The following is a 25,495-nucleotide window of genomic DNA, read 5'->3' as shown; positions in this document are numbered from 1 at the left end:
TCCTGCTTCAAGAGACGGTCTTAATACATAGCCCAGGCTGGACCTTCTGCTTTCTTCTCCCAAGTGCCCAGATTACAGGTATACACCACCACCTCCAATTTGTGGTCTATATTTCTATATAAGCCTGTGGAATAATTATTTTTAATGTATTTAATTTTTATTTTTATGTGCATTGGTGTTCTGCCTGCAAGTATGTCTGTATGAGGGTGTCAGATTTTAGAGTTACAGACAGTTGTGAGCTGCCATCTGGGTGCTAGGAATTGAACTCGAGTCCTCTGGAAGAGCAGTCTGTGCTCTTCACCACTAAGCCATCTCTCCAGCCTGGAATATTTATTTTTTAAAATTAGCTATGTCTAGGGAATATGCTTATGTCATATCTCCTAATTTTATATCCAGTCATTTTCTAAAAGTATCATTTTGCTCTGTTAGTATTGCACAGCTGCAGTAAGCTCTTTCTTGCGCCCCATTTGCTTCACTGCAGACCACAAGAGGGCATAATAGAGGAAAGCCCCAGGGCAGCCTTTCTGCATCCAGGGTGGGACTCTGATGCTCATACAGCTTTTGGCAAACAGAAGTCAGTATCTTTCACACTGTAGCCCAATGGTGCAGGACCAGGCCTGCTGCCACAGGACGCTGAAGTACCTGGTGTAGCCCTCCATCCTAGGAGAAGGAACCTACTGTGCCCTTCTAGCAGATATGGGAACACACCAGCTCTCTGTGGTGCGCTGTGAGCCTGGCTGTGGACCAGCCTCTCCTGTACTTCAGAGCTTCATCCTAAGCCCATGGCCCCTAGAGAGCAAAGTGTGAACAGGAGGGCCCTGTGCCTCATGCCAATTTAAGACTGAGTAACCTCAGAATTTCTGGGATGTGCCCAATTTGCAGGGGTGGACAGAAAATTTAAATTTCTTCAGAAAGGTCAACTTTTGGAACCATCCTCTCTAGCAGGTTAGGTCACAAAGTGCTCTTCTCCTCAACTCTTCTTCTCAGGTACTTCATGCAGAGAGAGACAGAGAGAGGTCATAAAAACTCACTGGTGAAAATACACACGGAACTCTGCAAAAACGTTTGGTTGCCCATTAAGAGAAGTGCAAACAAGAGCATGATATGATTTGTTAGACTAACTCGTCCTCAGGGACGAAGTTTACTGGGACGACCCCTGTTAAAAAACACACATAAAGCTGGATGTGATGGTCCAGGCCTGTAATGCTAGCACCTAGAAGCTGAAGCAGGAGGATTCCCACGTGTTCCAGGGAGTGAAAAAAAAAAAAAAAAAAAAAAAACCAATATAAGCTGTGTGGGAACAGTCTTCAATACCCCATGTTGTAAATGGTCACTGTTGTTTGTTTTGTCTGTGAGCTTCCCCAGAAGGGCAGCCAGGAGTCTCTTCTGACAGGCCAGCTTACTAAAAACCCCACCAGCAAGGCATGAAAGCCTGGAGGGTCAATTTGACCCGGTCGAAAAGTTACCCACCCCCTCTGATTAAGTAGGGGTCTTCTGGAAGATGAACGAATCCTGAGTGCAGGCTATGTGTTTAGTTTGACTTTTTAAAACCCCTTTGGTAACACTTGGCAGATGTTTTAAGATGGACACCCGAAGCACTATGCTCGAGGAAGTAAGCGGACATAAAACCCCAAAACCTCTGCCTTTCATGTTTCTGGGAGGGGAAATACCAAGGGTGGACTTCAGACTTCAGAAGTGAATCTCAAGGACAAAGAGTGTTACAGCATTAGACGCCTAGGATGAAAACACTAAGGTGATGTCATGTTCCAGCCTCCCCGCTTTGCACAGAGAGTTGGCACTCTACCCCAAAGTGGACCTGCTAATTAGCAGCAGAGCTAAAACATGGAAGCTTGGTCTAGCAGAGTTGTCTACATCCACCTGGCCCATTCCTGGCACAGCTGAGGCTGTCAAATAAACAGTGCCAACTGTCACATGGAGAATCACCTCATGGAGACAGCTCAGGCCACAGGGAGGGGTGTGTCACTTCTCTTAGTCCATTACCCCATCCTCAATCCCTGCATACAATGGCCCCCTAAGATTTGAGGAACAGAAAAGCAAACAAAGAAACAATAACATTATCTTATCAGCTGTTTGGGGAAAGCCCTGCCATTTTATCTGTTTATTTGGAAGCAGCCCCACTTAGCTGCTGAGGCTGAGCGGTATCAGTTCCTGTGGGGGCTGCTGCCTCACCACCTCCCTGGCTGCAGGGCACGGCCCACCACTGATGAAGGGCCCAGGTCCTACTCAGGAGAGTGCTGAGCAGAACCGCCTGTGTTCTTCAGGTGGGGTGTGGAGACTCCTCCCACTGCAGCTCAAATTGACAGCCCCCTATTTAACATGGGAACGCTCTCCCTGTTCACTCTAACCCAACAGCACAGAGGCAGTCCTTTCAGCATGGCCAACTAGTGCTGTCTTGGGTCAGGGTCCACCTTTCAACTCTTTGGAGGAACCAAGGTGATGCCAGGGTCTACAGACCTTTGCTTGCAGCCTTCTCTCTGGGATCACTGTTAAGAACTCAGACTTTCTACCCATTTACAACAAGCTCACTAGTGCGAAATGCCCAGAAAGTAGAAGTTAGCTTGCACCTTCTGATCTGACTACACAGAACATTCTATCTGGCTCCAAAGACAACTTAAGTGCAACATTATTAAACACGGAGGAGCTGATGCTAATCCCTTCCTGGGAGGCTGGAGTCACCCCCACCCGATGCCGAACTCAGGGTGGAGGACAACCTCTCTGCCTCTAACTAAACAAGGCGGTCTTTCCGTTTTAGCTGCATCTGGACTGGCTCTGACCAACCCCTCAGATATGCTCCCCTCCCCCCACCCCGCCCAAAGCACAGTTTTAATTTAATGAAGAAAAAAAAAAAGCAAAAAGTAGTAACAATTATCCGAAGAAAACCCAACAACTCAGACCCCGAGGAAAAGATGAAGGAGAAGTGGCATGCGATACCAGCTCGCAAGCCTGGGTCTTACTGTTGAGAGACTGACCGCTGGAGAGGGACCCTGGCCAGCCTTCTTCACGCACAGGCAGGCAGTAAGTGCCAGGAGTCCCATGTTCAAGGTCCTCCGCGCACCCCACTACTCACCAGCGATGCCCTGCAGGAGCCCACAGACGTTGAAAATGCTTTTCTTCATGATGCTTTGCACACACATGGTGAAGACAGACACGAGGGCCACTACGCAGAGAATGAAGATCCCCACCGCCAGGAAAATAGCGGTGGCTTGCCAAAAGCCGCTGGCGATCTCCCCGAAGCTCTTGGCGTAGGTCCCGCACAGTGTGTCCCGAGGGACTTGTTGCATGGCTGGGGTGCGGATGCAGAGGATTCCCAGGTAGTAGGGCTCCGAGTCGGTGCCTGCCGGCTCGGCGCCGCGGGTCTTGGCTTTCCCGATCAGCCAGTCGGCGCTCATGAAGGCAACAAGTTCAGCAAAGGCCACCACGATACTCAGGAGGGTCCAGAGCATGGAGCGGCATGTGACAATGACATGACACATATTGATGTTCACGGTGGGGAAGCGAGGCAGGAGTCCACCGGGTCAATCCAGAAAGACAGCTATGAGATGAGAAGAGGCCAGGGAAGGAAGTTGCTGCAAGGGTTGTTCAGTCTCGCGGTCAGAGGCGGCGGCGGCGGCGGCGGCGGCAGCAGCAGCAGCGAGGTCCCGATCCAGGGCTGGCGTCATTCATGCGGAGTGCTGAGTCCCTGGGGCCAGCAGCCTCACCTATAAGTCCAGAGAGGAGGAGGAGGGTGAGCGGCTGGCCCGCCCCGCCCCGCCCCAACCAGCAAAGCCCGCCCACCTTCCCGCGCTTAGCTCCCAGCTTCCAGCCCAGCTGCGGGACTTTCTGGGTGCCATTGTTCCTCCTTGTTTATGGCAACACGGAGTGGATGGCTGTAGGGGACCTTATCCGGCTCCCCCCGACCCTCTGCTGGGCTTACTACTTGGGACGCTGCTCCAGCAGCCAACATTACAGAGAGATGCAGGCACAGCTGGCAGGGAACTTTCTCAAAGACTGACTGCCCCTTGGAGAGTTTGTGAGGCAGTAGCCACGCTGTGCTAGCACATGAGCCAAGTTCTCTAAAACACCAACAGGTGTTGCTGTTGTTGTTGTTGTTTTGTTTTTGCTATTTAACCGCAGAGAGTAACAACCTTCAAGTGCCTGGAAATCAGACTACCAGCCAAGTATCTGGCTCCTAGCTGAGTATGAATGAGAAGGGAAGTGATCCCAGGAAGAACAAACAAGACTTTGCTGCCCAAACTTACCTCCCATCCATTCCTCACATTATTTTAAGGAAGTTAATTTATGCAAGTCAAAACTTTAAAAAGCCCTAAGGAGGGAATGACTTGAAAAACTATTCATAATGGTGCACTGATGCCCATGGGCATCAGTGAAGATGGGTCCACTCGGTGGTAACATAAAGTTGTCCTTGAAGAATGCATCTCTTGAATTGTCCCAATTCATCTCATGGCCCTTGGCCAGAGAGCTTCATTCACCCCCTGTCTGAGACTCAACATGTTCATTGTTTCTGATTTCACAGAGAGCTCATTCTGCTCCTGAGGACACGTGACTTCATTAGCAGAGAGGACTTTGCCCCAGTGGCTCACCCCTCCTTCAGAGCCTGAACCCTCAGTTCTCTGTCCTTTCTCCAAGGTTAGGCTGGATCACACAGCTCATATCTGACACTGAATGACCCCATCTCATTAACTGAGGTTACATCAACGCCATAAGAACTACAAAGAGCCCCTTGAAATGCTGGCCTTAGGTGGGGCAGGCAGTTGTAGAAGAGGGAGGGAGACAGGGAAATGACAAGTGCAGAGTCAAAGCTTAAAATGGCGGTTGGTATACCACATACCAGCTTTCTGTCTGCTGGCTGACAGTCTAGTGATTGTGACTCATTAAATATGACACATTTAAGTCGTATCACAGTAGTCACATGGGACTGTCCTTAAGACACAGTCTGTATGGGGTAAGGACATAAACTGCCAGGCTGTGCAGTGCTTAGTTAAGGGAGAGGACTGCTGTGTGTTTCACTAAAAGCCTTTGGCACTCTCAGATCTGAGCTCTACAGCTAGGTCCACCAGTGCCTGGCCACGTGGGTAAGTAACTTCCCAGTGTGTCTTCACCTACAACCTACACGGAGACTGTAAGAGTGCTTCTCCCTTACGAGACAGATGTGAGAGAGAGACAGGGGCCTATTCAAGCACCCAGAAGAGCAGCCATTACACCAGGTATTAAGCACCAGAGCTTCCTTCCCAGCAGCTTTTCTCCACAGCCGAGAGTCTGATGAGAGCCAGTCCAGCAGAGGTGCTCAGTAGGCCAACGGCCATGATGTTGAAGAGACTGAACACAGGCTATGCAGAAATGATGGAGCCATCACTCAGGTCTAAGCTGCCTGGTGGGCTTTGAGGGAAACATGTGGATCTCACTCTGTGCTTCTGCATTGTCTACACCAGACTTTCAAATCCAACTGGAGAGAAAAAAATTAGCACTGAGCACAAACACAGGTGCCATTTCCAAGCACTTCTTACCAAATACTTCGGAACAGAAAAGCCCTCTGAGAGACAAAAATTTCACAGGGGATTGTTTATAATGAAAACGATAATGCTGGATGAGAATTGGAAAAGGAGTGGTAGGAAGTCCCTGGAGGCCCTGGGGGGCTGCACCTACCTGGACTGTTGGAAGGAGAGAGCCTCTGGAGAGACCCCTCCCTCAGCTGATTACACAACTAACTTGCTGTCACTTCCAGCCATCCCCACCCTTGTCCCACTTCTATTTAATGTGGCTTTTCAGACTCTATCTTGCGGTCCCCTTGCTGAGCTGCAGGGCTCTGTGATGCTCTCAGTGGCAATGCAGAGTGTTAGCTGTGCTGACCTGCAAGCTCGGAGTCAGGAGCGTGATGAGTGTGATGAGACTGTAATCTTGGAAGAGAAAGGCTGTGATACTTCAGGCCTGCACACTTGGTAAAATGGTCTATGCCAAAGTGAAGGCGGGATTCTTTAGGGATCCCACATTACTTAAGCCCAGGAAACAAAGCACTTTCCCCATGTACCCAATATTCCTAACACAATGGCTGTCATGAGGCTGCCATTCTCTTGCTTTGAACCCTGAGATAAGATGCATGGGATCTTAGCAAGTTTCCTAACTGCTACCATCAGTGGACTGCCATGATACTCTAGGTTGACTAACAAGGAAGCTTCTCAGCTCCAAGCAAAGTCTGGATAGCTGGACAAGGAAAAATCTGGGACCTCAGCAGGGGGCTTGAGTAGGCTGTGTTCTGTGCAGTGTCCCCATTTGGCTAAAAGTACTAAAAGGCAGGCACCTGCTGGGACAACCTCCCTGCTAAAGGGGAAATAGATCTTCACTATGGATCTTTGTTAGCCACAGGGGCCCTGTGGCTTGGCACACCACAGCAGGAGCACTCTGCTGCTAACTGCCATTTCTGTCCTCATGCTCCCTCCTAAGCCACCTGGAAAAAAGCCACTAAATTCATCTCCAGCTTAGGACACCTGACCTTCCTGTCACCGGCACAATGACTGTGATTCTGCTGGACAGTCTCTTATAGAAAATAATGTTACAAAACTATCCTGAAGGTCCACAAGGAAAGCCTCTGGGGGGAGAGCAGGGCAAAAGAGGAGAATGCCACAAGCAACAGCAACAGTCTCACCATCCAAATAGAGAGCAAGGAGGAGGATACAGTGACAGGGAGTGACATCCTGTGAGTAGTCCAACCAAGGTCTAAGTGCATGAGAAAGCTGTGCAGAGCTGCAGTGCGCACCTTAGACTACAAGGTCTCCATCTCTTCCAAGTCCCTACAAGGTGCACACGAAGCCAGAATCAGGCAGTGCCTGCTGGCCAGATTTCTTAGGTTACCAGGACAGACACCCAGGAACAAAGCTCCTCTCCACCCAGGAGGTGCAGGGAAGCTGGAGGCATCAATCAACGCTGCATCACACCCCACACACCCAGCCTGGCAGATGAGGCAGACAGGAGAATGAGGTGAGGGCAGGGTACCTACTCACCACGCGCCTGCTTTTCAGTTTTATTATAATAATGTCGAACACAGACATAAATTGACAAAAACAGGCAAGGAGCACCTGGATACCCAACACCAAGATTCAGTATTTGTTGGTAACATTCCCTCTTATTTCCTTTCCCAATCTAAAGTGTACACAAGTTTTTTGAGCCATTTGCAAATGAGATGAGAAGGTCTAATCCTTTGTCTCTAAATGGTTTAGGGTGCACTTCCTAAAATGGGGACATTTCCCCACATAGCTACAAGACAATTATTCCACCCATGGCTGCAGTGAGGACTAAGATTCGGCCATCTGAATGGTGACCAGCACATCATCCCATCCACGGTGCTGGCTATTAGTCACTACTCCCATTAGTCATCCCATGGATGAGCACAACACTTGGATACAGAAAGTATTCACAAGTATTATGTTGGGCCAGGACAGGGATTCCAGGTCTATTTGTAAGTGTTTCTTTTGCTCCACATCCTACTTAGACCACAGAGCCCCTCAGGCTCTAGTTTTGTGACATAACCCAAGGATGATGAAAAGAAAAAGAACTAGAAAAAGTAGAAAAGAAAGGCAAGGACTGACAAGTTAGTCAGCCACAAAGAAGTGGCCCCAAGCCACAGCTCTGGAAAGATGAAGGACCGAGTCTTAGCTGGTGAAGCTAACTTAGCACACATTCTGTAAGGATGTTCCCAACTCCAGCTTTGGTCTCTAAGGGACTGAAGATGTATGGGTTCCTGCCCAGGGTGGCCCTTCTGGAGTTTCACAGAAAAAGATAAACCATGTAAGTTTCAAAACACAAAGCTTAAGTAATTTACACTGAAAATACAAAAGGTTGGGGTTGCTTTTCTGCTGGTAAACTGGAAGTGTGAAAGAATAAAATATTAAGTTAAAAATATAAGCTCCAATTACTAATAAATTCACTATCCTTATCTGGGGAGGACACATCTAATCATGTACCTCTGAGAAAACTATTTGTTTCTTGGCCCATCTGCATTATTGCCATCTCCCCTAGACACTGGAACCCCACAAAGGGTTTAGCAGATCAGCCTTCATCCCCAGGTGTTGTGCAATCACGAGACAGTTTTAATAAGCCAACTGCATGTGATCTGGCTTCTGGTCACTGCTTCCTGAAGGGTGCTCTCCAGCTCAGTCCCTTCTCCTAAAGGAAAGAATGGCCTGTGCTCCTGAGAAATGAGCTACACAGGGGTGTCGGGGGGCCTGCATCTCAGACCGGCTTCCATGTCAGTTTATGAAGGCAGTGTGTGTGTGGGGGGGGGGTACAAAAGGGAGTGACACAGTGCAATCAGGACACAGCCAGTGGCCCGCCACCTGTTCTCTGCCCAGCTCAGGGTTCTGTCAGCAGAGCAGCTGTTCTTCAGCAAGTTCTGGGACAGCAAGGGAGCTGTCTCTGATAACTTGGGACCTTTACCCCAGAGCACAAACACGGCCTTCAGATCCAAGACCAATGCTGGTATGGAATGCAAAGCCCTTTGGATGGGCTGCTGTTGTCTCAGATTTTAAAATATCCAACCAGAAGAGGCTTCTCAAGCTTTTGCTCTGTTGAGCCCATAAAACATATTGGTGACAAAACAAATCAAAACAAACAAACAAAAAAACCAGGCATCCTGACTGTCAAAGAGTCAAACGTAACAGCAAGCGCATTACTCTTTTAGCTGAATGCGCTCAGCACTGACCTGCTTTGGCCAATAAATTTTCTTGTCCCCTAAAGCAAACATCTCCTTCTCCCATTTCTGACCTCTGGGAAGACTTGGCGCTGTGGTTCTCATCTCACCTGGGGAGAGGGGATGTGTGCCAATGTCTGGAGGCACTGTAGCCTGCCACAACTTTGTGGAGAGATGCTATCATTTGTCAAGAACCAAAGATGCTAGGAGGTATCTTACGAAGACAGGAAGGACAATAAAAACTGTGGGAGAAAATCTGCATGTTTGAGAAACAGGATGACAGGAGCATAGAAACTGGTTTGCCAGAAAAGACTGTCCAGTGACAGCCTGTGTTCCCTGTCTGCTTCCCTGGGTCACACACTAACTTTAGCTTCTGTTTTCAGTAATCACTATTCTGCAAATGGAAAAATGGAGCTTCTCCAAGCCAAGCACAGTTCACACTCCTGTAACCCCAGCTCTCAGAAGGCTGCTGAGGCAGGAGATAATGAATCTGAGAAAATACACACACACACACACACACACACACACACACACACACACACACACACCTAGACTTTGCTTCTGAGCCTGGCAAGAGTGACCTCAGGCCTTTCTCTCTAACTCTCCTCTAGCTAGACCTGGGGTGGGCCACTCAGTGCATTCATGGAAAACTCTGGGTGCCAGGAGGAACCAAGTGGACAGTGCTCTGTGGCTTCCTGCATTCTGGCCCTCACAGAGCCCAGTGTAGCTCTCCTCTCTACAAGAGGCTTCAGTACCTGCTGCACTTGGTGGTTTCAGCTGCCTGGAAGTCATTCTTTCCAGTACTTCTGAACAGACCCATTCTCTTGGGTAAGAGCACCAGGGGCGCTCTTGACCTCCTGTTCATAGTCAACTTTGTTTTTCAACTCACTAGTTCTGGCTAGCCTCAAACTTTCCAGAAGCCCACACTCATGTATAACCTGCTTCCGTAACACCTCTCTTCCAGGATAGCACATTGTCACTAAGGCAGAAGTGCCACATTTTCTAAATGATCCTTTCTTGAAGACCTCAGGAAATCACTTGCATATTTTAAACATGCCCTCCTCTTTCCTACAAATGGCCATTTAAACTCTTAAGAAGAGGGTTGGTTGCTGTGTCTGTCAGAGGGCAGGAATGGGCAAACTAGCCTTCTAGGCAGATGGCCAGGTATGTCTGATCTAGGGGTATCATGCCTGGCCCTGTGTCTGTTTGGGTCCAAGGCTACTTTTGGTTTGTTAATGGAGTGAAAAGTTAATTCCAATTACCCTTTTATGCCATTGTTCTACACAATTTTAAACCACAAGTACTTTTCTAATTTATAATGCATTCTGTGTCAGGCCAAAGACCTAATGTGGGTTCAGGTGTCATTACAGATCAATAGGAAAGTGATGGCAAAAAGGTCACAAAGATAGGGAAAACAAGAACTCAGGAATCAACTATGGAACACAGTAGAGGGGATGCTCCATGTAGTTCAAGCTGCTGCATTCTAGGGTAAATGACCCTGAGAACACATGAGGGCTAGTCTAAGGGGACAGCTGGGCAGCTCTGTGCCTGGGGAATACTGACATCATTTGCACAGCAACTGCATGCAGGCTTTCTGACCCCTCTGTGTACGGGCAGAAAAAAATACCACTTGTTCAGAAATAATGCCATCAGCCAGGTCCCTCCCAGCCACTTCACAAGCTCCAAGGATGATAAGAGAGGATTATGCCATCTGTTGTTTCTGAGACTCTCATGCAACCCCAGTATCACCAGAAAAATCTAAGGATCAACTAGAACGAGAGCCACTCCCAACCTGGAGGCTTCTTGAACAGTGCCCATGGAAGAGAACACTGTTGCTTCGCGTAGCTTCTGTCTCTCCCAAGGACGGCATTATTCCATCCCACTGACTGACTGCAGGGCTTGCTTTAGTCCTTCTACCTTGAGGCATACATCACTCCCCCCTTGTAGCTAACCAGCTGTCCCCTCCCTTTGCTGTGATATCAGAGACTCCTTTAACTGTTGTGTCCCTAACAACAAGAACCAACTGAACAGCCACTCTCAATGAATACACAACGGTAACAGAACCAACTTGGGCTGCTGATGTTAGACTTAGAACAAAGGGTGTCTCCTTGCAGATGGCCTCTCCTTCCACGTACTGTTTTTCTGAGAGCTGTCTATCGGTGGATCAGCTCTGGCCACCTCCTGCCCCTGGAGTCAGGGCTATGACTGAGAAGTCTGCTTCTAGTGCTCACAGACAGGGTGCTGTGTGCTTGCCTGAAGGGTAAGGACTCTGTCTCCCCTCAAGTGCACCTCCAAAGACAGCTCAGGGGCCTTTTAGTACTAGGTGTCAGCATAAAGCAAGCCTACACGTAGCTGGGGCAATAACTAACAAATGGAGAATGGAAGCCACCAACAGGAGCAGCAAAGATAACATAATTACAGAACAAGGAGACAACTATAGGGCAGCATTCAGTAGAGTGATAAGCTGAGCCCCAGGTAGAGATCACTATGGCCACTCCCCACTTCCCCACCTCCATCATAAAATCCTAATATTTCCTCTGAAAATACAGTCATTTAAGAGGTCAGGGGAAGAATGTGTGTGTGTGTGTATGGAGATGGTGGCTTCCCTTAGTTGACTTTCATTAACTCACAGGGTTACCACTATTTTGCAAACAGTTTTAATCTGGCCATTGTCTTTTATAGAGTCTTTTGTTTGCTTAAGTAGTAATTGGTATCACTTTATCAGCTCAAAATTGCTAACAGAAAAAAAAATGTTAATTTGAAAGTATGCACAAATAGTTAAAAAAATAACAAAACTAAAATTATTTTCCTTCTATCTTCACTGCCTGATACTGGAGAGCAGTGTGATTAATGTGCACCCTGGCCCTGGAGCCCAGGTCATGAAAGAGATAACAGCTGTGAAAGAAGTAGGCGTTTCTTTCTGATGTGATAAAGGAGGTCCAACAGTGGTGCACAGGGTTTCACTCCCAGCACTTGGAGGCCGAGACAGGCAGAGCCCTAGGGACAGCCTGGGCTACAGAGTGAGTTCCAAGACAGCCAGAGCTAAACAGAGAAACTCTGTCTCAAAAAACAAGGCAGGGATTAAGGGGACAGACTTTCATATGACCCACAGAGACGGCCTCTACACCTGCCAGCAGAAACACCCGCTCATTCCAGCAGTTTCCTGGAGGCCGAGGCAGGTGCAGACTACAACACAATAGAGTCCTTGACCTGCCCCCATCAAAGTGAACACTCCGAAGCATATCCCAGCACCACCAGCCTTACTGAGCTTCACTCGGAAATTGTCTGTGGAGTACCACAGGTCTACTCAGGTGCTTGCTCAGAGAGCAGCAGAACTTGATGCAAGACAACCCTTATCTCTAAGGCCCAGACCCAACAATTCACACCCAAGGACTAGGACAATGCTAGTGGCTATTTACTTTTTCTTTTAAAAACCTTTGATTCTCTGTCTAAGGTCACTTCTTCTCCTCACCAGTAAGACAGAGTAGTGGCAGAATGTGGAAAAAAAGGAATGATACAAAGCAAAGGGCTAAAGCCTAGTCTTAGCTTGGTCCTGCTTCTGAGCATGTTGCTAAAATGGTGTCATCTTTTTTTTCTTTTTCCTCATTCACATGGGTACTTTTTTTTTTTTTTTTGCCTCCAAAGACACAAACTCCCACCTCAGATCCACGAGGTCTTCCTTATATGTCCCCACTCCCAAGAGCCAGCAAGCTCAGCAAAGCTTTTGAAAATAGCCCAAGTCTTATATGTTGAACACATGTGCAATAAAGAACAATACATACAAGGGAGGTATTTACCCACAAGGCTCCGTGCTCTTATTTATGTACTGACTCCTCTCTATTAGTTCATTTATGTCAGAGATTTATAATCAATAAAAATTTCATGATTAGATATCATGATATATATGGATAAATATGTCATGTTGGAATCCACTAGATATGCTCATTAAAATATATAGAAATCTTTGAGAATGAGGGTGACACATATAAATATTCATGATATACAAACATCTGTATAAACCTCATCCACACCCAGCCTAAGCAACATGATATGCTTCAATGATTTCATAATTAGCGACCAACCCATCTAGCATTTTTCAATCTTCCCAAATGAGAATTCCAGATGCTAAACCATCAACAAAGAAAGTTTAAACTTTCTTTATTAACTAAGAAAGAATCCCCCAGACAGTTAAGATTCAACTTACGTTTTAAGAACAGATGGTCTTAAAAAAAAAAAAAACAATTAGGCTTAAGTGACACTAAGTTCAATACATGGCTCAGAAACATCAGGTACTTGCTAACCCAGAGCAGTCCTTGCGCTCACACAGCATCCTTGGCCTTAAATACTGGCTGACCTAATGGCTCTGGAATGCACACTGGGAAGAGGTGGCCTAGTGCTCCCACCTTCCTCAGGGCAGCCCGGTAAAGTCACCGCAGCCTGTGTCTGGAAACCTGCACTCCATATACTTATTCAGATGGCCCAGTAAGATTGCCCACAAAAATGGCCCCTTAAAATGAAGCACAACATGGAAGAAACACATTGCTGGGAAGGCTTGGGCAGAAAGGCCCTTGGGCACAGTTCTCTAGGAGAGACACACCCTGGTCCTATCCCTTGAAGAACAGCCTGTAGACTGGAAGAACTGCAGAACAAGGAGGGCAAAGAGGAAGGTAACCCCTTTAAACTCACAGCAGTGATGCTACAGATTCTTGGGGTTCCAGTAGGCTCAACCATCTGCTCTCTATGACAATCCAGGGCAGAGCAGACAGTAGCCCAAGAAGTCAACGGGCCCCCTCCAACCTGATGAAATTGTGTGTGTGTGATCTTGACACAAGCCAGGGAAGAACAAACACCAATTGAGAAAATGCCTCTATCAGACTAGCCGCAGGCACCTCTGTGGTATTTTCTTGACTTATGACAGATGTGGGGGGACCCACACCCCTGGGCAGGTTGTCCTGGCTTATGTATAAAAAGGCAAGCTAAGCATGTCATGGCGAGTAAGCCAATAAGCAGCACTCTGCTTTAGCATCTGCTTCAGCTCCTGCCTTGACTTCCTGGCCCTGCTTCCCTCAGTGACGGAGTATGACCTATGAGTTGTTAGCTAACAGGAAAGAAACCCTTTTCCCCACCCAAGTTGCTTTTGGTGGTGTTTTATCACAGCAATAGAAACCAAACTAAGATACTCCCCAATGAGAGAAAGCTACAAGGAAAGAGAGCCTGGGGCATTTGAAAGGAAAGCAGGACTGTGTTTTGGTTAGATCACAAAAAGGAACACAGGCCTGGATTAAGTCCACCAAGCTGGGCAGCATCAGGATGAGACTCAGTCAGGAACCAAACTGTTGGACTTAAAGTAAAGTTGTACCACCATCTAAGTGGTGACCCTGGCATGATTTCTCCTACTTCCTGTGTCATAAAATGTGATAATAATAGAACCCTTGACACAGGAATGTTGTGAGGACCAACTGTATGAAATATGCAACAAGCTTCAGACAAGCCTCAGGAGAGTCAGCTGTCCTCAATGACAATCCTACTTTCTAGAGTAAGACCCAGCCACCATGCCTCCACCCAGGATCGAGAAGTCACTTCTGAGGCATGCCAAGGCATCCTCCTGCGGGCCCACTGGTCTGTAAGTACCTAGCTTCATACTCAACTACTAAGTTCCAAGGTAAACAGAGTCATATGACTGAAATGTACAGCAGGAAGCTAGCTCTGTTTCAACTCTATAACCCAAGGCCTTATCATAAACTACTCTTGTGTTTCCCAGCAATGAGCTGTTCACCTTGATAAAAATTATTTCCTCATCCCCAAAGAAATGAGGGCAAAGGAAATAACCAGCTCATGAGAACTGTAAACACTGGGCAGAGATGCAGGGATAACGGTGGGTAGAAGGCACAGTGGGGGCTAACATTACACGCTGGCCAACATTTATTTTCCTGTGACTTATCTTCATGAGGCAAAAATGATCTTCTCGTATGAGCAACTGACAGAAGTTTGTCTCATGGCAAAATAATTGTTGGAGAAGGTGAGGCAGGAATCCTGGGAAGCAGGAGTCCAGTCCTAGGCTCCTCAGTAAACTGCATGTGACCTTGTAGCCCCCCCCCCCCAATGACTTCAGCTTCAGTATCACAGGTTCAAAGTGAAGGTGATGAATTTGGTGTTAACCCTCTCACAATGTATGTCAAGCACGTGACTACCTCTGACCACCTTCTCCCAGGGACACAGGCTCTTTATGACAAAGGGCTCATAAAGATCAGTTGCTCTGAAGACAGTCATCAGGTCGGGGAGGGCGAGGCAGGAGAGGGGTCAGGTGGTTGGAGGGGCCAGGTGGGTTGTAAGAAATGTTACGAGCAGCAGCTAGACAGCAAAAGCAGCCAAGGTCACATCCAAACACGGAACTGAGTGGACAAGTTGCAGAATGCTACATAGAAACTGCTCAAGGGCCACAGACAAAGGACCTAGGTGAGACCAGCTCCCCTTTCTGATCTTTTCTGGGGTGCAAGACTAAATTCTAACTCTTACTCTTGAGACTACATTAGAACAGGGCATAGCCCAGCCTTTGGGCTAACAGATAAAGACAAGGCCCCATTGCACTTAGCATCAAAGACAGACTCTGCAGTTTCTCAGATCAGAAAAGTCTTAGTCCTAAAAGAAGCCCATTTTTCTTGATGCACTTTTGGTTATTACTCTGGGAAATGAAATGCATTGGATTATGAAGACAGCTAAATGCCACAGGGCAGGGCAGAATATAAACGTTCCACCTTTTCTCTTTTTTTAAAGTTTATTTGGCCTCATGTCATGAAAGATACAGACTGATGGATAAACGCATATTAATAAGACTCTCCAGATGAGAAATGGACAATAAAATGGAGTCCTCTTTTAAGTCTTTTAGTTTCCAGCAAGAGTCAAAGGTTGTAGCTTTCTTATTACACAGCATTAACCATGTGAAACTGATCTGTAAATTAATGCTTGCTGTTTATTTCGGTTCCTTGGTGAATTATTAGAATCAAGCAGTGTGATTCTTTCATTGGTTAGGAATATCCCAAGAAGGCTCATTTACATCTATCCAGCATCATATCCTTCTAATTGTTTTTATTGGCAATCTAATGAGACATCTTATTTTGTTATAAGCCTAATGATTCAAATGACACTTAAAAATACAACATGGCCCAGATGCCTGGTGATGAAGCATCTCGGCTGACTTTAATCTAATTTTCAACTTTCTTTGGCATTATCAGTGTGTACATGGTAGGCTTTAAAATTTTGTTTGTTTAAAGTTTTGGTCAAAGGCAGTATTTTACAAGCTTTGGTAAAATTGATCCCGTTAACAAGATGATCATGGATAGCAAAGGCCCAAGGAATAGAGGCTCTGGCAAGATCAATTATTTGTGGTCAGCTACATACATTAGGAGGGCCACATGCTTGAGGGGGGACAATAAAGCTCTGTTCCCATCCTGTTGGGTTTAACACTGCCTATCTTCCTGGTCTTTGGTCCAACCTACCCTTTGGTGTGGGTGGCAAGAGCTAAAATGAACCATATTATGCTTTATGATGTCATAGGATGGACTGGGGAGTGGAAAAAGGAGGCCTTGTTGGGCTGTTATGTGCAGGGCACAATAATTAATCCTACTTCTGCCTGAAGAATCAAATCCCATTGGCCTTTCTGAGTGAGAATTGAACATTTTACCCAGGGTCCTCCTTCTTGCCTAGCTTCTTTAGGTGTACAGATTTTGGTATGTTTATCCTATGTTATATTATAAGTGAGTATATACCATGTGTGTCTTTCTGCTTCTCACTCAGGATGATCTTTTCTAGTTCCCACCATTTGCCTGCAAATTTCATGATTTCCTTGTTTTTAATTGCTGATTAGTATTCCATTGTGTAAATGTACCACAGTTTCTGTATCCATTCCTTCATTGAGGGACATCTGGGTTGTTTCCAGATTCTGGTTGTTGTGAATAAAACTGCTATGAACATGGTTGAGCAAATGTTCTTGTATACTTGAGCAAATTCTGGGATAGATGTCAGAAGACGGAGAAAACAGGGAACAGGACAGGAGCTTACCACAGAGGGGCTCTGAAAGACTCTACCCTGCAGGGTATTAAAGCAGAGGCTGAGACTCATAGCCAAACTTTGAGCAGAGTGCAAGGAATCTTATGAAAGAAGGGGGAGAGAGAAAGACCTGGAGGGGACAGGAGTTCCACAAGGAAATCACCACAACCAAAAAAATATGGGCCCAGGGGTCTTCTCTGAGACTGATACTCCAACCAAGGACCATGCATGGAGCTAACCTAGAACCCCTGAACAGATGTAGCCCAAACAGCTCAGTCTCCAAGTGGGTTCCCTAGTAAGGGCAACAGGGGCTGTCTCTGACATGAACTCAGTGGCTGGCTCTTTGATCATCTCCCCCTGAGAGGGGAGCAGCCTTACTAGGCCACAAAGGAAGACAATGCAGCCAGTCCCGATGAGACCTGATAGACTAGGGTCAGATGGAAGGGGAGGAGGACCTCCCCTATCAGTGGACTTGGGGAGGGGCATGGGAGGAGATGAGGGAGAGCAGGATTGGGAGGGGCTGAGGGAGGGGGATACAGCTGGGGTACAAAGTGAATAAATTGTAATTAATAAAAAAAATAAATTAAGGAATAAAGAAAGAAACAGGAGCTAAGCCTCCTCCAGGCAGTGCAGGCAACAGACATCTGAGGCAAGAGATGAAACCGTATTAACACTGCGAAAGAACTCAATATGTCCATCATATCTGATCACCTCCTTTCCTCATTAAATCCTACTCTTCCTGAGAATCATGCTCACTAAGCATTCCCTACAACAAAATCGTGTGTGTGTGTGTGTGTGTGTGTGTGTGTGTGTGCGCGCGCGTGCGCGCGCGCGTGTGTGCACGTATGTATACAGGGCCTTCAGAGGTCAGAAGAAAGCATTGAATTCTCCTGGAGCTGGGGTAACAGACTTTTCTTCATAATTTATTTATTTTTATTTGGTGCACATTGTTATTTTGCCTGCATGCATGTCTGCGGATGTCAGAACTTGGGTTTACAGACACTTATGAACTGTCACATGGGTGCTGGGAATTGAACGTGGGTCCTCTGGAAGAGCAGTCAGTGCTCTTAATAGGTGAGCCATCTCTCCAGCCCCAAACAAAAATCATTTTAAAGGGAGACTCTTGGTACAGTTATTCCAAAGAGTATCCACAGCTTACTAAATCACACCCCAAGGTTCTACAGAGGTGAGCCCTGGCACAAACCTAAACAAACTGAAATCCTGTATACATGGGATTGTTCAAAGTCCAAAGAGATAAGTGTAGGCAATGGGGGCAGATGGGTGGGTGAGGGAGGCAGACCTTTCCTCCTGCTGCCCTAGAGGAAATGAGGACCTGTTCTGAGAATTGCAATCAGAAATGCACCTAGCAGGCCAAAGGGAATCCTGGGTGGTATGGGGGAGAATCCCAAGGAAAGCATGATGAGATTGTTGCCCTCTTCTGGCCTACACGCATGCATGCAGGACAGATTAGATAGATAGATAGATAGATAGATAGATAGATAGATAGATAGATAGATAGATAGATAGATAGGCAGGCAGGCGGTAGGATGGATGGATGGGCAGGAGCAAAGTTAGAGTTAGGAAAAAGGAGGGCATTTTCCAGCTCCTATTGGGTAACCCTGGAAGGCTGTGTAAACCCTTCTTAAAACAAGTCAAAGAGGTAGGCTCTCCATATGACTTACATTCTAGGGCAGAGAGACAGATAGACAGACAGAGCATAGTGGCTAAAAAGGCATAATCGAGGTATATTTGCTAGCTATTTAACATGACGAATTTTAAATGAAATCACAATTGTGTGCTCCCAAAAGTTCCTCTTATCTGTTCACATCCCCTTAACTCACACAATCATTTGTGAATTCTTTGCACTGATTTTCAAGGAACCAGGATGGGCTTTCTGATCCAAATCAGAAAGTCTAGCTTTCTGATCCAAATCCTATCAAGAAAGAAACTCCCAGGAAGCCCTGGGGGTGGGGATAGGGGGGTCATGCAGTTTGAAGAGAAAACATACCCTGTTGCCCATGGGACCTGAATATGGGTGGATTAAGAGCGTGGAGTGACAGATGCCACAATACATAGAGCCTTCAGTGCCTAAAAATGGGTACAGACTGAACCTGTAACCATCCCAAAAGATTTGCACCTGACAGAGCATTATACATGGCTCGGGCAAGCGACCTCACCAGGGGATGAATCTGGAGCTGTAAAGTCCTTTCGCAGCCAGTCCCTTCCGACCGAACTCTCAGCTCTCACCACAGTCACCTTATTTCTCCACCATAATTAAAGCCGAGTTGAAGGAGCCTCCGAGGGGGCCCAGAAGCACGTGGCCAGCTCCGTGAGTGAAGCAGTAGACTTAGACCTCAATTCTGCCAGCAAATGGTGTTTGGCAGTGCACATCTGCATACTACTCACAGGAGAAAAGCTGGTCCCGTCCATTCCCGGTTCTGAGGTGTGACACAGATGGCAGAATGACAGCTCTCCATCCTCAAAGGCGTCTTGTGATGGAAGTTTTGGTTTGTGCGTTATGTAAATATGCTTTTGTTTTAACTCCAAGTGTGCGATTTTAGTTGGGCTATAGTTTGTCCACGCCTGTTAACTGTCCTGTATGGAGTATGGCTTTTGCCAGCTGGTAACGGCCTTCCATGTGTGGCATGGAGAGGGGTATGGTCTAGGACTCTGAGAGTACAAATATGAGAGCTGAGAAAGAGAAGATGTAGACTTCAGTGTTGGCCTGTGGCCTGTAGCAGTTTGGAGAAACCCTAGAGACGAAAGGTGTGGTGGTTTGGAGCAGAGAGACAGGGAGAAACGCTTCGGGGCACAGCGGCGTGGAGGAGACTGCTAGCTGCGTCTGCGGTTGATGGAGATTGGTAAAGAGCCCCTTGACCCTAACTAGCAGGGAGAAGTAAAGTGGGCTGGGTCTCCTCTCCCACTAACCTTTGTTTTCTCCTACTTAAAGTTGGGGGAGGGGGTTGGCGGAAGGGTGGTAGAGGCCTAAACACCCAAATAAAGGAGAGTTTTTATAAAAGGGCACTGTAGGGTCCAGGCATAGCGCCGGGGGAGGGGGCACAGAGGAGTCAGCTGGGGGAGGGGAGTTACAGGCCAGAGCTACCCACACTCTGTTCCACGTGGGGTGGGGTAAATATTGAGGACACACTCTGTTAGGAGTTGGGAAGTTAGAAGATCTGGGTAGAAGGAGGAGGAGCCATAGGGCAGGGGACTGAATATGTGTTTAGGATTGTTGATATTGTCTTAAATTGGGTTAGGACGAACTATCATACTTTTCTCAGTAAAAGTGACAAGATCCTGACTGGAGAGATTGCTCAGTAGTTAAGAGCATGTATTGCTCTTGCAGAGGATACAGGATGGATTCCCATAACCTACATGGTGGTTCACAAACATCTGTAGTTATAGTTCCAGGGTTCCTGACATACTTCCTGACCTCCACAGGACTAGCCACTTGAGAGACAGCCAGATGCCAGGGAGAGCAATGATCAAAGAGACTGCTCAGGGCTATGCCGCCAGACTCACATGACATACATACCTGCAGTCACTCGAACATGTAGAATAAAATAATCTAAAAATAAACATCATTTAATAAATAAATAATATTTAGTAAGGTGACAAGATTTTTTAAAAATCACCTCTAAGGTACTTAAGTTAGTCAAGTGACAGGAGAAATAAAAACCTCCCTGTGGCAAGTGTGTCTGTATGTGCACCTGTAAGTGTGTCTACATATGTTCAGCCACACTCTTTCAGGTGCCAGGTCTGATCCAAGAGACAGCCTGATGCCAGGGAGAACAATGAGAACAGCTGCTTAGGATGCCTACCAATGACAAGGAGCAACCTGGAGGGGCAAAAAGCTCCTACTGTGGTCTGGGGGAAAAAAGCCTCACTTCAGCAGAGAGTGAGGCTCCAGGAATGTTTGGGATGGGCAGTCAGATGTGAGCAGTAATTGCCACAGAAGTTTCTGGGGAAAGACTCAAGAATGATGTCCAGATTTCTCTGTGACTACTTCCTAGGAGTAAGCAATATGTTTGATAGGACATGGTCCATGTCAGCAGGAACCTGACAGTCTTGTAGAACAGAGTCCGACACTCAGGGGAGATGAGAACTATGGGAGTGAGGAAAGCCAAAAAGATAAGGGAGCTCTGTCACAGTGATGACTTGTAAGACAGAAGGCTAGCGATGGACGCTGGAGTAGCACCAGCTCAGGAAAGGCATGGGGCCTTCCAGAGAGATGAAGGAGGCCCCAAGGGAGGCATGAGAAGAGCGTGGTGTACTCTGAGGAGAAGGCCGAGTGGGGTAAGGGAGGGGTGAACAGCAATGGGGGAGCAGAGGCCAAAGGCCATCCTGACATCTGTATCCCATAAAACAAAACACTTCACCCTAGAAGCCTCAATGTGAATGATAAGCAAGAATCAAAGCCAGTCCTCACAGGGCCCAGGGCAGGCTTCGAAATATCGTGTGCAGCACTTTTGCTTGACCCTTAGGTTTTCATCTCCAAGTATTTAGCTAAAAAAGTCCAAAGGAGTGCTTTATCTAAGGCACCATTCCAGTAAACGGGCATCACGAGGTCAAGATGAGGAAGAATGGGAGGAGCACAATGGTGCAGACACTGCCAGGGCTGCAGGAAAGGACGCCAGCAGCAGGACAATGCAGAGAGGGCTACATTTTTGCAGCCAGGAGTTCAGACAAACAGGAAGACCTTCAACCTCTCCAACTGGGAAAGCTTGGTTCTGCCCGATGAGCAGAGGAGCTGAGCACATGACTGGTGCTCAGAAACAGAAGGTTGTGATTAAAGCGGAAGAACTGTTCCACACAAGACCTACATCGAGTCTCCTCTGCTGAAAACCATAAGCCTGACTCCCCAGGGGCCCGGTCCTGCTCCTCATTATGCTTGAGGCTTCAGGGCCTCACCCAGACTGTTCCTGGGGGTTGGGGGGGGCAGAGCACATGGCCATGTGCCATGCATGGCCAAGACATCAAATTTCACAATTCTAAAATTTCCTCCTGACATTTAGCAAGGAACTGTGTATTTGCAGTCTCTCAGTGGGAACTTAAGAAAGCCTAGCTGGCACAATTACTGTCCCAGTAACCGCAGTACAGGAGGCGGCAGGACTTACAGACTCCTATGGATTTCAAAAGTTAAGGGTTGCATAAAATGTTTTCTAATCTTATAGCTACATGTCTTCCCCTGAGAAATAATTTAAAAATATTTTATGGCTATGCAGATGTGGAGTGTTTCTTGAAGTGATTAAAATTTCAGGACACTGTGTGAACACAGATGCTCTGGCCTACCCTATGAAACACTCTTCCCATCACCGCTTCTTTTACCACATGCGGCTGGATGGGCCTTGGCTATGGGCCTTGTCCTGAACATGCAGGGTGTTTAACAGTGTAACCTCCAGCTTCTGTTTTATGCCACCAGCACCCTCCCAGATGGGGAAAAAGGGAAAAAAAAAGTCTTTAGACACTGCACAAAGCCCCTGGAAAACAGATTTACTACAGAAGGTTCCACTTGAGGTTAAGAGAGACACAGATGCTGGGGTGAGCGGAGAGTCACTCAGCTGTGCTTCCCACTAACAAAACAAAGCAAGGCAAATAGCTCACTTTTTCATGCTCACATCTCCCCGGCTGTAAAATGGGGGTGAGACTGCTAACCTCATAGGGGGATCTGAAGATAAACAGAAGGTACAGGGCATAGGCAGGTGCCTATGTAGACAGCTTGGCACACAGCACGTACTTAGTACATGGTATCAATGAAATGGGTTAAAGAAGAGAGTCCTAGACCTGTGCTCTGGAAGACAGAAGTGAGTAGATTTTTTATCTAGTCAACCACAGAGCAAACAGCTCACCTAGTTCCTATCTCTAGAGTTTGTACCAAGGCTCACACTTTAGACACATTGCACTTGTTAATACTAAGCTTAACAGAATCAAGTTGTTTTAATACCTTAATGGGAAAACAGGAGTAAAAGAAACTAAAATGGAAATAAAATAGCTATAGACCAAAGAAAAATATTCTAATGCAAAAAAGAAAAGGGCCAATTTTATACTCTGTAAAAAGATCCTTACAGCTACTAGCTTAAATAAGCAGGCTGGATACAGAGAGCAGGGAGGACGACAGGAGGCAGTGAGCATCCGGAGGGCCAGAGGCTGCTCTGCCAACAGCATGCTCTTGACACAGCCAAGAGGGAAAACAAAAAAAGCAAATATCTAAGGAGGAGAAGGATGAGGCATGAAGACTCTGGCCAACAGCTTCCCCCCAGCTTCCTCTGGTCAACACAGCAGAGTGTGCAGAAGGGGCAGATACCCAGAGGCTAGAAGCCATCTCAGGGTCTTTCTCCCACTGGCTGACCCCTATTCCCTACTTAGGAACTGAGAAGTTCCACCCCATTGTCCCTCACCAACCCCAGGCCTCCACAGGACACCAGAAAAGTGCCCTCCCCAGCCCTGCTTCACAGACAGGCTGAATGCAGACAGAATCAACAGAATACAGGCGCTGTGGGTATCTGAACCCAAACCTATGGCTTGGAAAACATTTTGTGACTTCCCCCAGTGACCTAAGCCAGAGCCTAAAACTCTTTGGGAACATCGTAAATTTCTACTTAATACCAAAAGAAAATTATCTCCCAAACAAACCTGTCCAAAATATACCCAAACCTTTGTGGTTCTTAAACTGTGGGTTGTGACCCCTTTGGGGGTTGCATATCAGATAACCTATATATCAGATATTTACATCAATTGCAATTCTTAACAGTAGCAAATAACAGTTATGAAGTAGTAAAGGAATAATTTTATGGTTAGAGGTCACCACAACTAGAGGAACTGTACTAGGAAGATCGAGAACCACTTCTCTAGGTAGTTAATGAAGTTGTTAATGAGATACTCTCTTTACCGTTGCTTTTATAATCTCACCTGTACATCACAGAACAGGCGATTCAGATGGACCATGTTTCTCTTTCCACATGAAGTAAAGTTAGTAAGGCAGAATGGCAGCGCCAGCAAAAGGCTTTACATACCAACACACAACAATGTCCTCCTTTCAGCACTCATCTCCTGAACCCAGGTTATGTTGTACAAAATCCCATTGGAGGCAAGTGACCTCTTGCCCTGATTCACTCTTATGTGTTGTTGAATGTGTTCTAAGAACCAAAGGAGGAGAAAATAAGACAACTTGGTTTTGGTACTCTTACAGGATCCCAACACTAAATCAAGCACAGCTCAATGCCACTGACTTTCCAGGGCAGTTCTCACAAAAGGAAAAGCTCCCCAACATGACTAGAAAAGTAAGATAGTTGATGTAAAGAAGTAGGTAACGGATAAAGAGGCTAGAACTGTGAAAAGCAAGAGAACATATGTGTAGTTGACTAGGAAAGAAGGCCTCTCTAGTTACTCTGAGAAACTCCACCATGCTAAGCGCTGATCTTTGTCAGAATCAGTTTGGGAAACACTGGCAGCCTTGCACACAGTGCATTTCCTCAGCTCTTGCCAAGTCACCCTTTCCACTGAATTCACATCAGTGTTCAGTCTGAGTAACCAATGGCTTCTCTTCCACCCTGGCTGGAAGGATTAGCACAGGACCAGGCACCTTGGGGGAAAAAAAAAAGACATAGACATTTGTTCAACATGTTTGTAGCAGCTTTATTCGTAATAGTCAGGATCTGGAAACAACCCAGATGTCCCTTAATTGAGGAATGAATACAGGAATTGTGGTTCATTTAACACGATGGAATATACTCAGCAATTAAAAACAAGGAAATCATGAAATTTGCAGGCAAATGGTGGGAACTAGAAAAGATCATCCTGAGTGAGGTTTCCCAGAAGCAGAAAGACACACGTGGTATATATTCACTTTTAAGTGGATACTAGAACTATCATATAGGATAAACCTACTAAAATCTGTACACCTAAAGAAGCTAAGCAAGAAGGAGGACCCTGGGTAAGATGTTCAATCCTCATTCTGAAAGGTAAACACAGTAGACATTGGAAGAAGGTGAAAACAAGGAACAAGACAGATGCCTACCACAGAGGGCCTCTGAAAGACTCTATCCAGCAGGGTATTAAAGCAGATGCTGAGACTTATAGCAAAACTTTGGAGAGGGTGCAGGGAATCTTATGAAAGAAGTGGGAGATAGAAAGACCTGGAAGGGTTTGGAGCTCCACAAGGAGAACAACAGAACCCAAAAATCTGGGCCCAGGGACAGACTGATACTCCAACCAAAGACCATTCAAGGAGATAACCTAGAACTCCTGCACGGATGTAACCCATGGCAGCTGAGGCTCCAAATGCGTGGACTAGTAAGGGGAACAGGGACTGTCTCTAACATGAACTCAGTGGCTGGCTCTTCAATCACCTCCCCCTAATGGGGGAGCAGCCTTACCAGGCCACAGAGGAGGACTATGAAAGATAGTCTTGAGGAGAGCTGATAGGCTAGGGTCAGATGGAAGGGGAAGAAGACCTCCACTATCAGTGGACTGGGGAAGGGGCATGGGAGGAGATGGGGGGGGGAGTGAGACTGGGAGATTGAGGATAGGGGCTACAGCTGAAATAGAAAGTGAATAAATTGTAATAAATAAAAATTACATTAAAATTAATAAAAGCCCTTGGAAGAGAAAAAAAAAGAAAAAGAAAAAGAAAAAAAAGTCCCAGAGTACCTAGAGAGAGAAGAAGGAGAACGGCAACATGTCTTAGGATGCGTGGTCTATCCTTGCTGTTAGGGAGAGGAATGTGGAATGCCCTCTCAGTCTGACTTG

The 25,495-nt window shown here is 46.6% G+C and overlaps 1 protein-coding gene across 4 annotated transcripts in view; it reads right to left on the bottom strand.

The window, feature by feature from the left end:
* Lhfpl2 (LHFPL tetraspan subfamily member 2) overlaps positions 1 to 25,495 on the bottom strand; it is a 143,687-nt gene that overhangs the window by 18,498 nt on the left and 99,694 nt on the right. For all 4 annotated transcript variants that reach the window (XM_055598455.1, XM_055598458.1, XM_055598456.1 and 1 more), the window contains one exon: positions 3,089 to 3,719. In XM_055598455.1, coding sequence (XP_055454430.1) covers positions 3,089 to 3,494 — 406 coding nt within the window. In that variant the 5' untranslated portion in view covers positions 3,495 to 3,719. The remainder of the gene's footprint in view (positions 1 to 3,088; positions 3,720 to 25,495) is intronic.

The sequence above is a fragment of the Psammomys obesus genome, unplaced genomic scaffold (assembly GCF_907164565.1).
Source record: "Psammomys obesus unplaced genomic scaffold, mPsaObe1.curated_primary_1811, whole genome shotgun sequence".
NCBI lineage: Eukaryota > Metazoa > Chordata > Mammalia > Rodentia > Muridae > Psammomys > Psammomys obesus.
The sequence above is the reverse complement of the archived record's forward strand: the minus strand, read 5'-3'. Positions and strand labels throughout refer to the sequence as shown.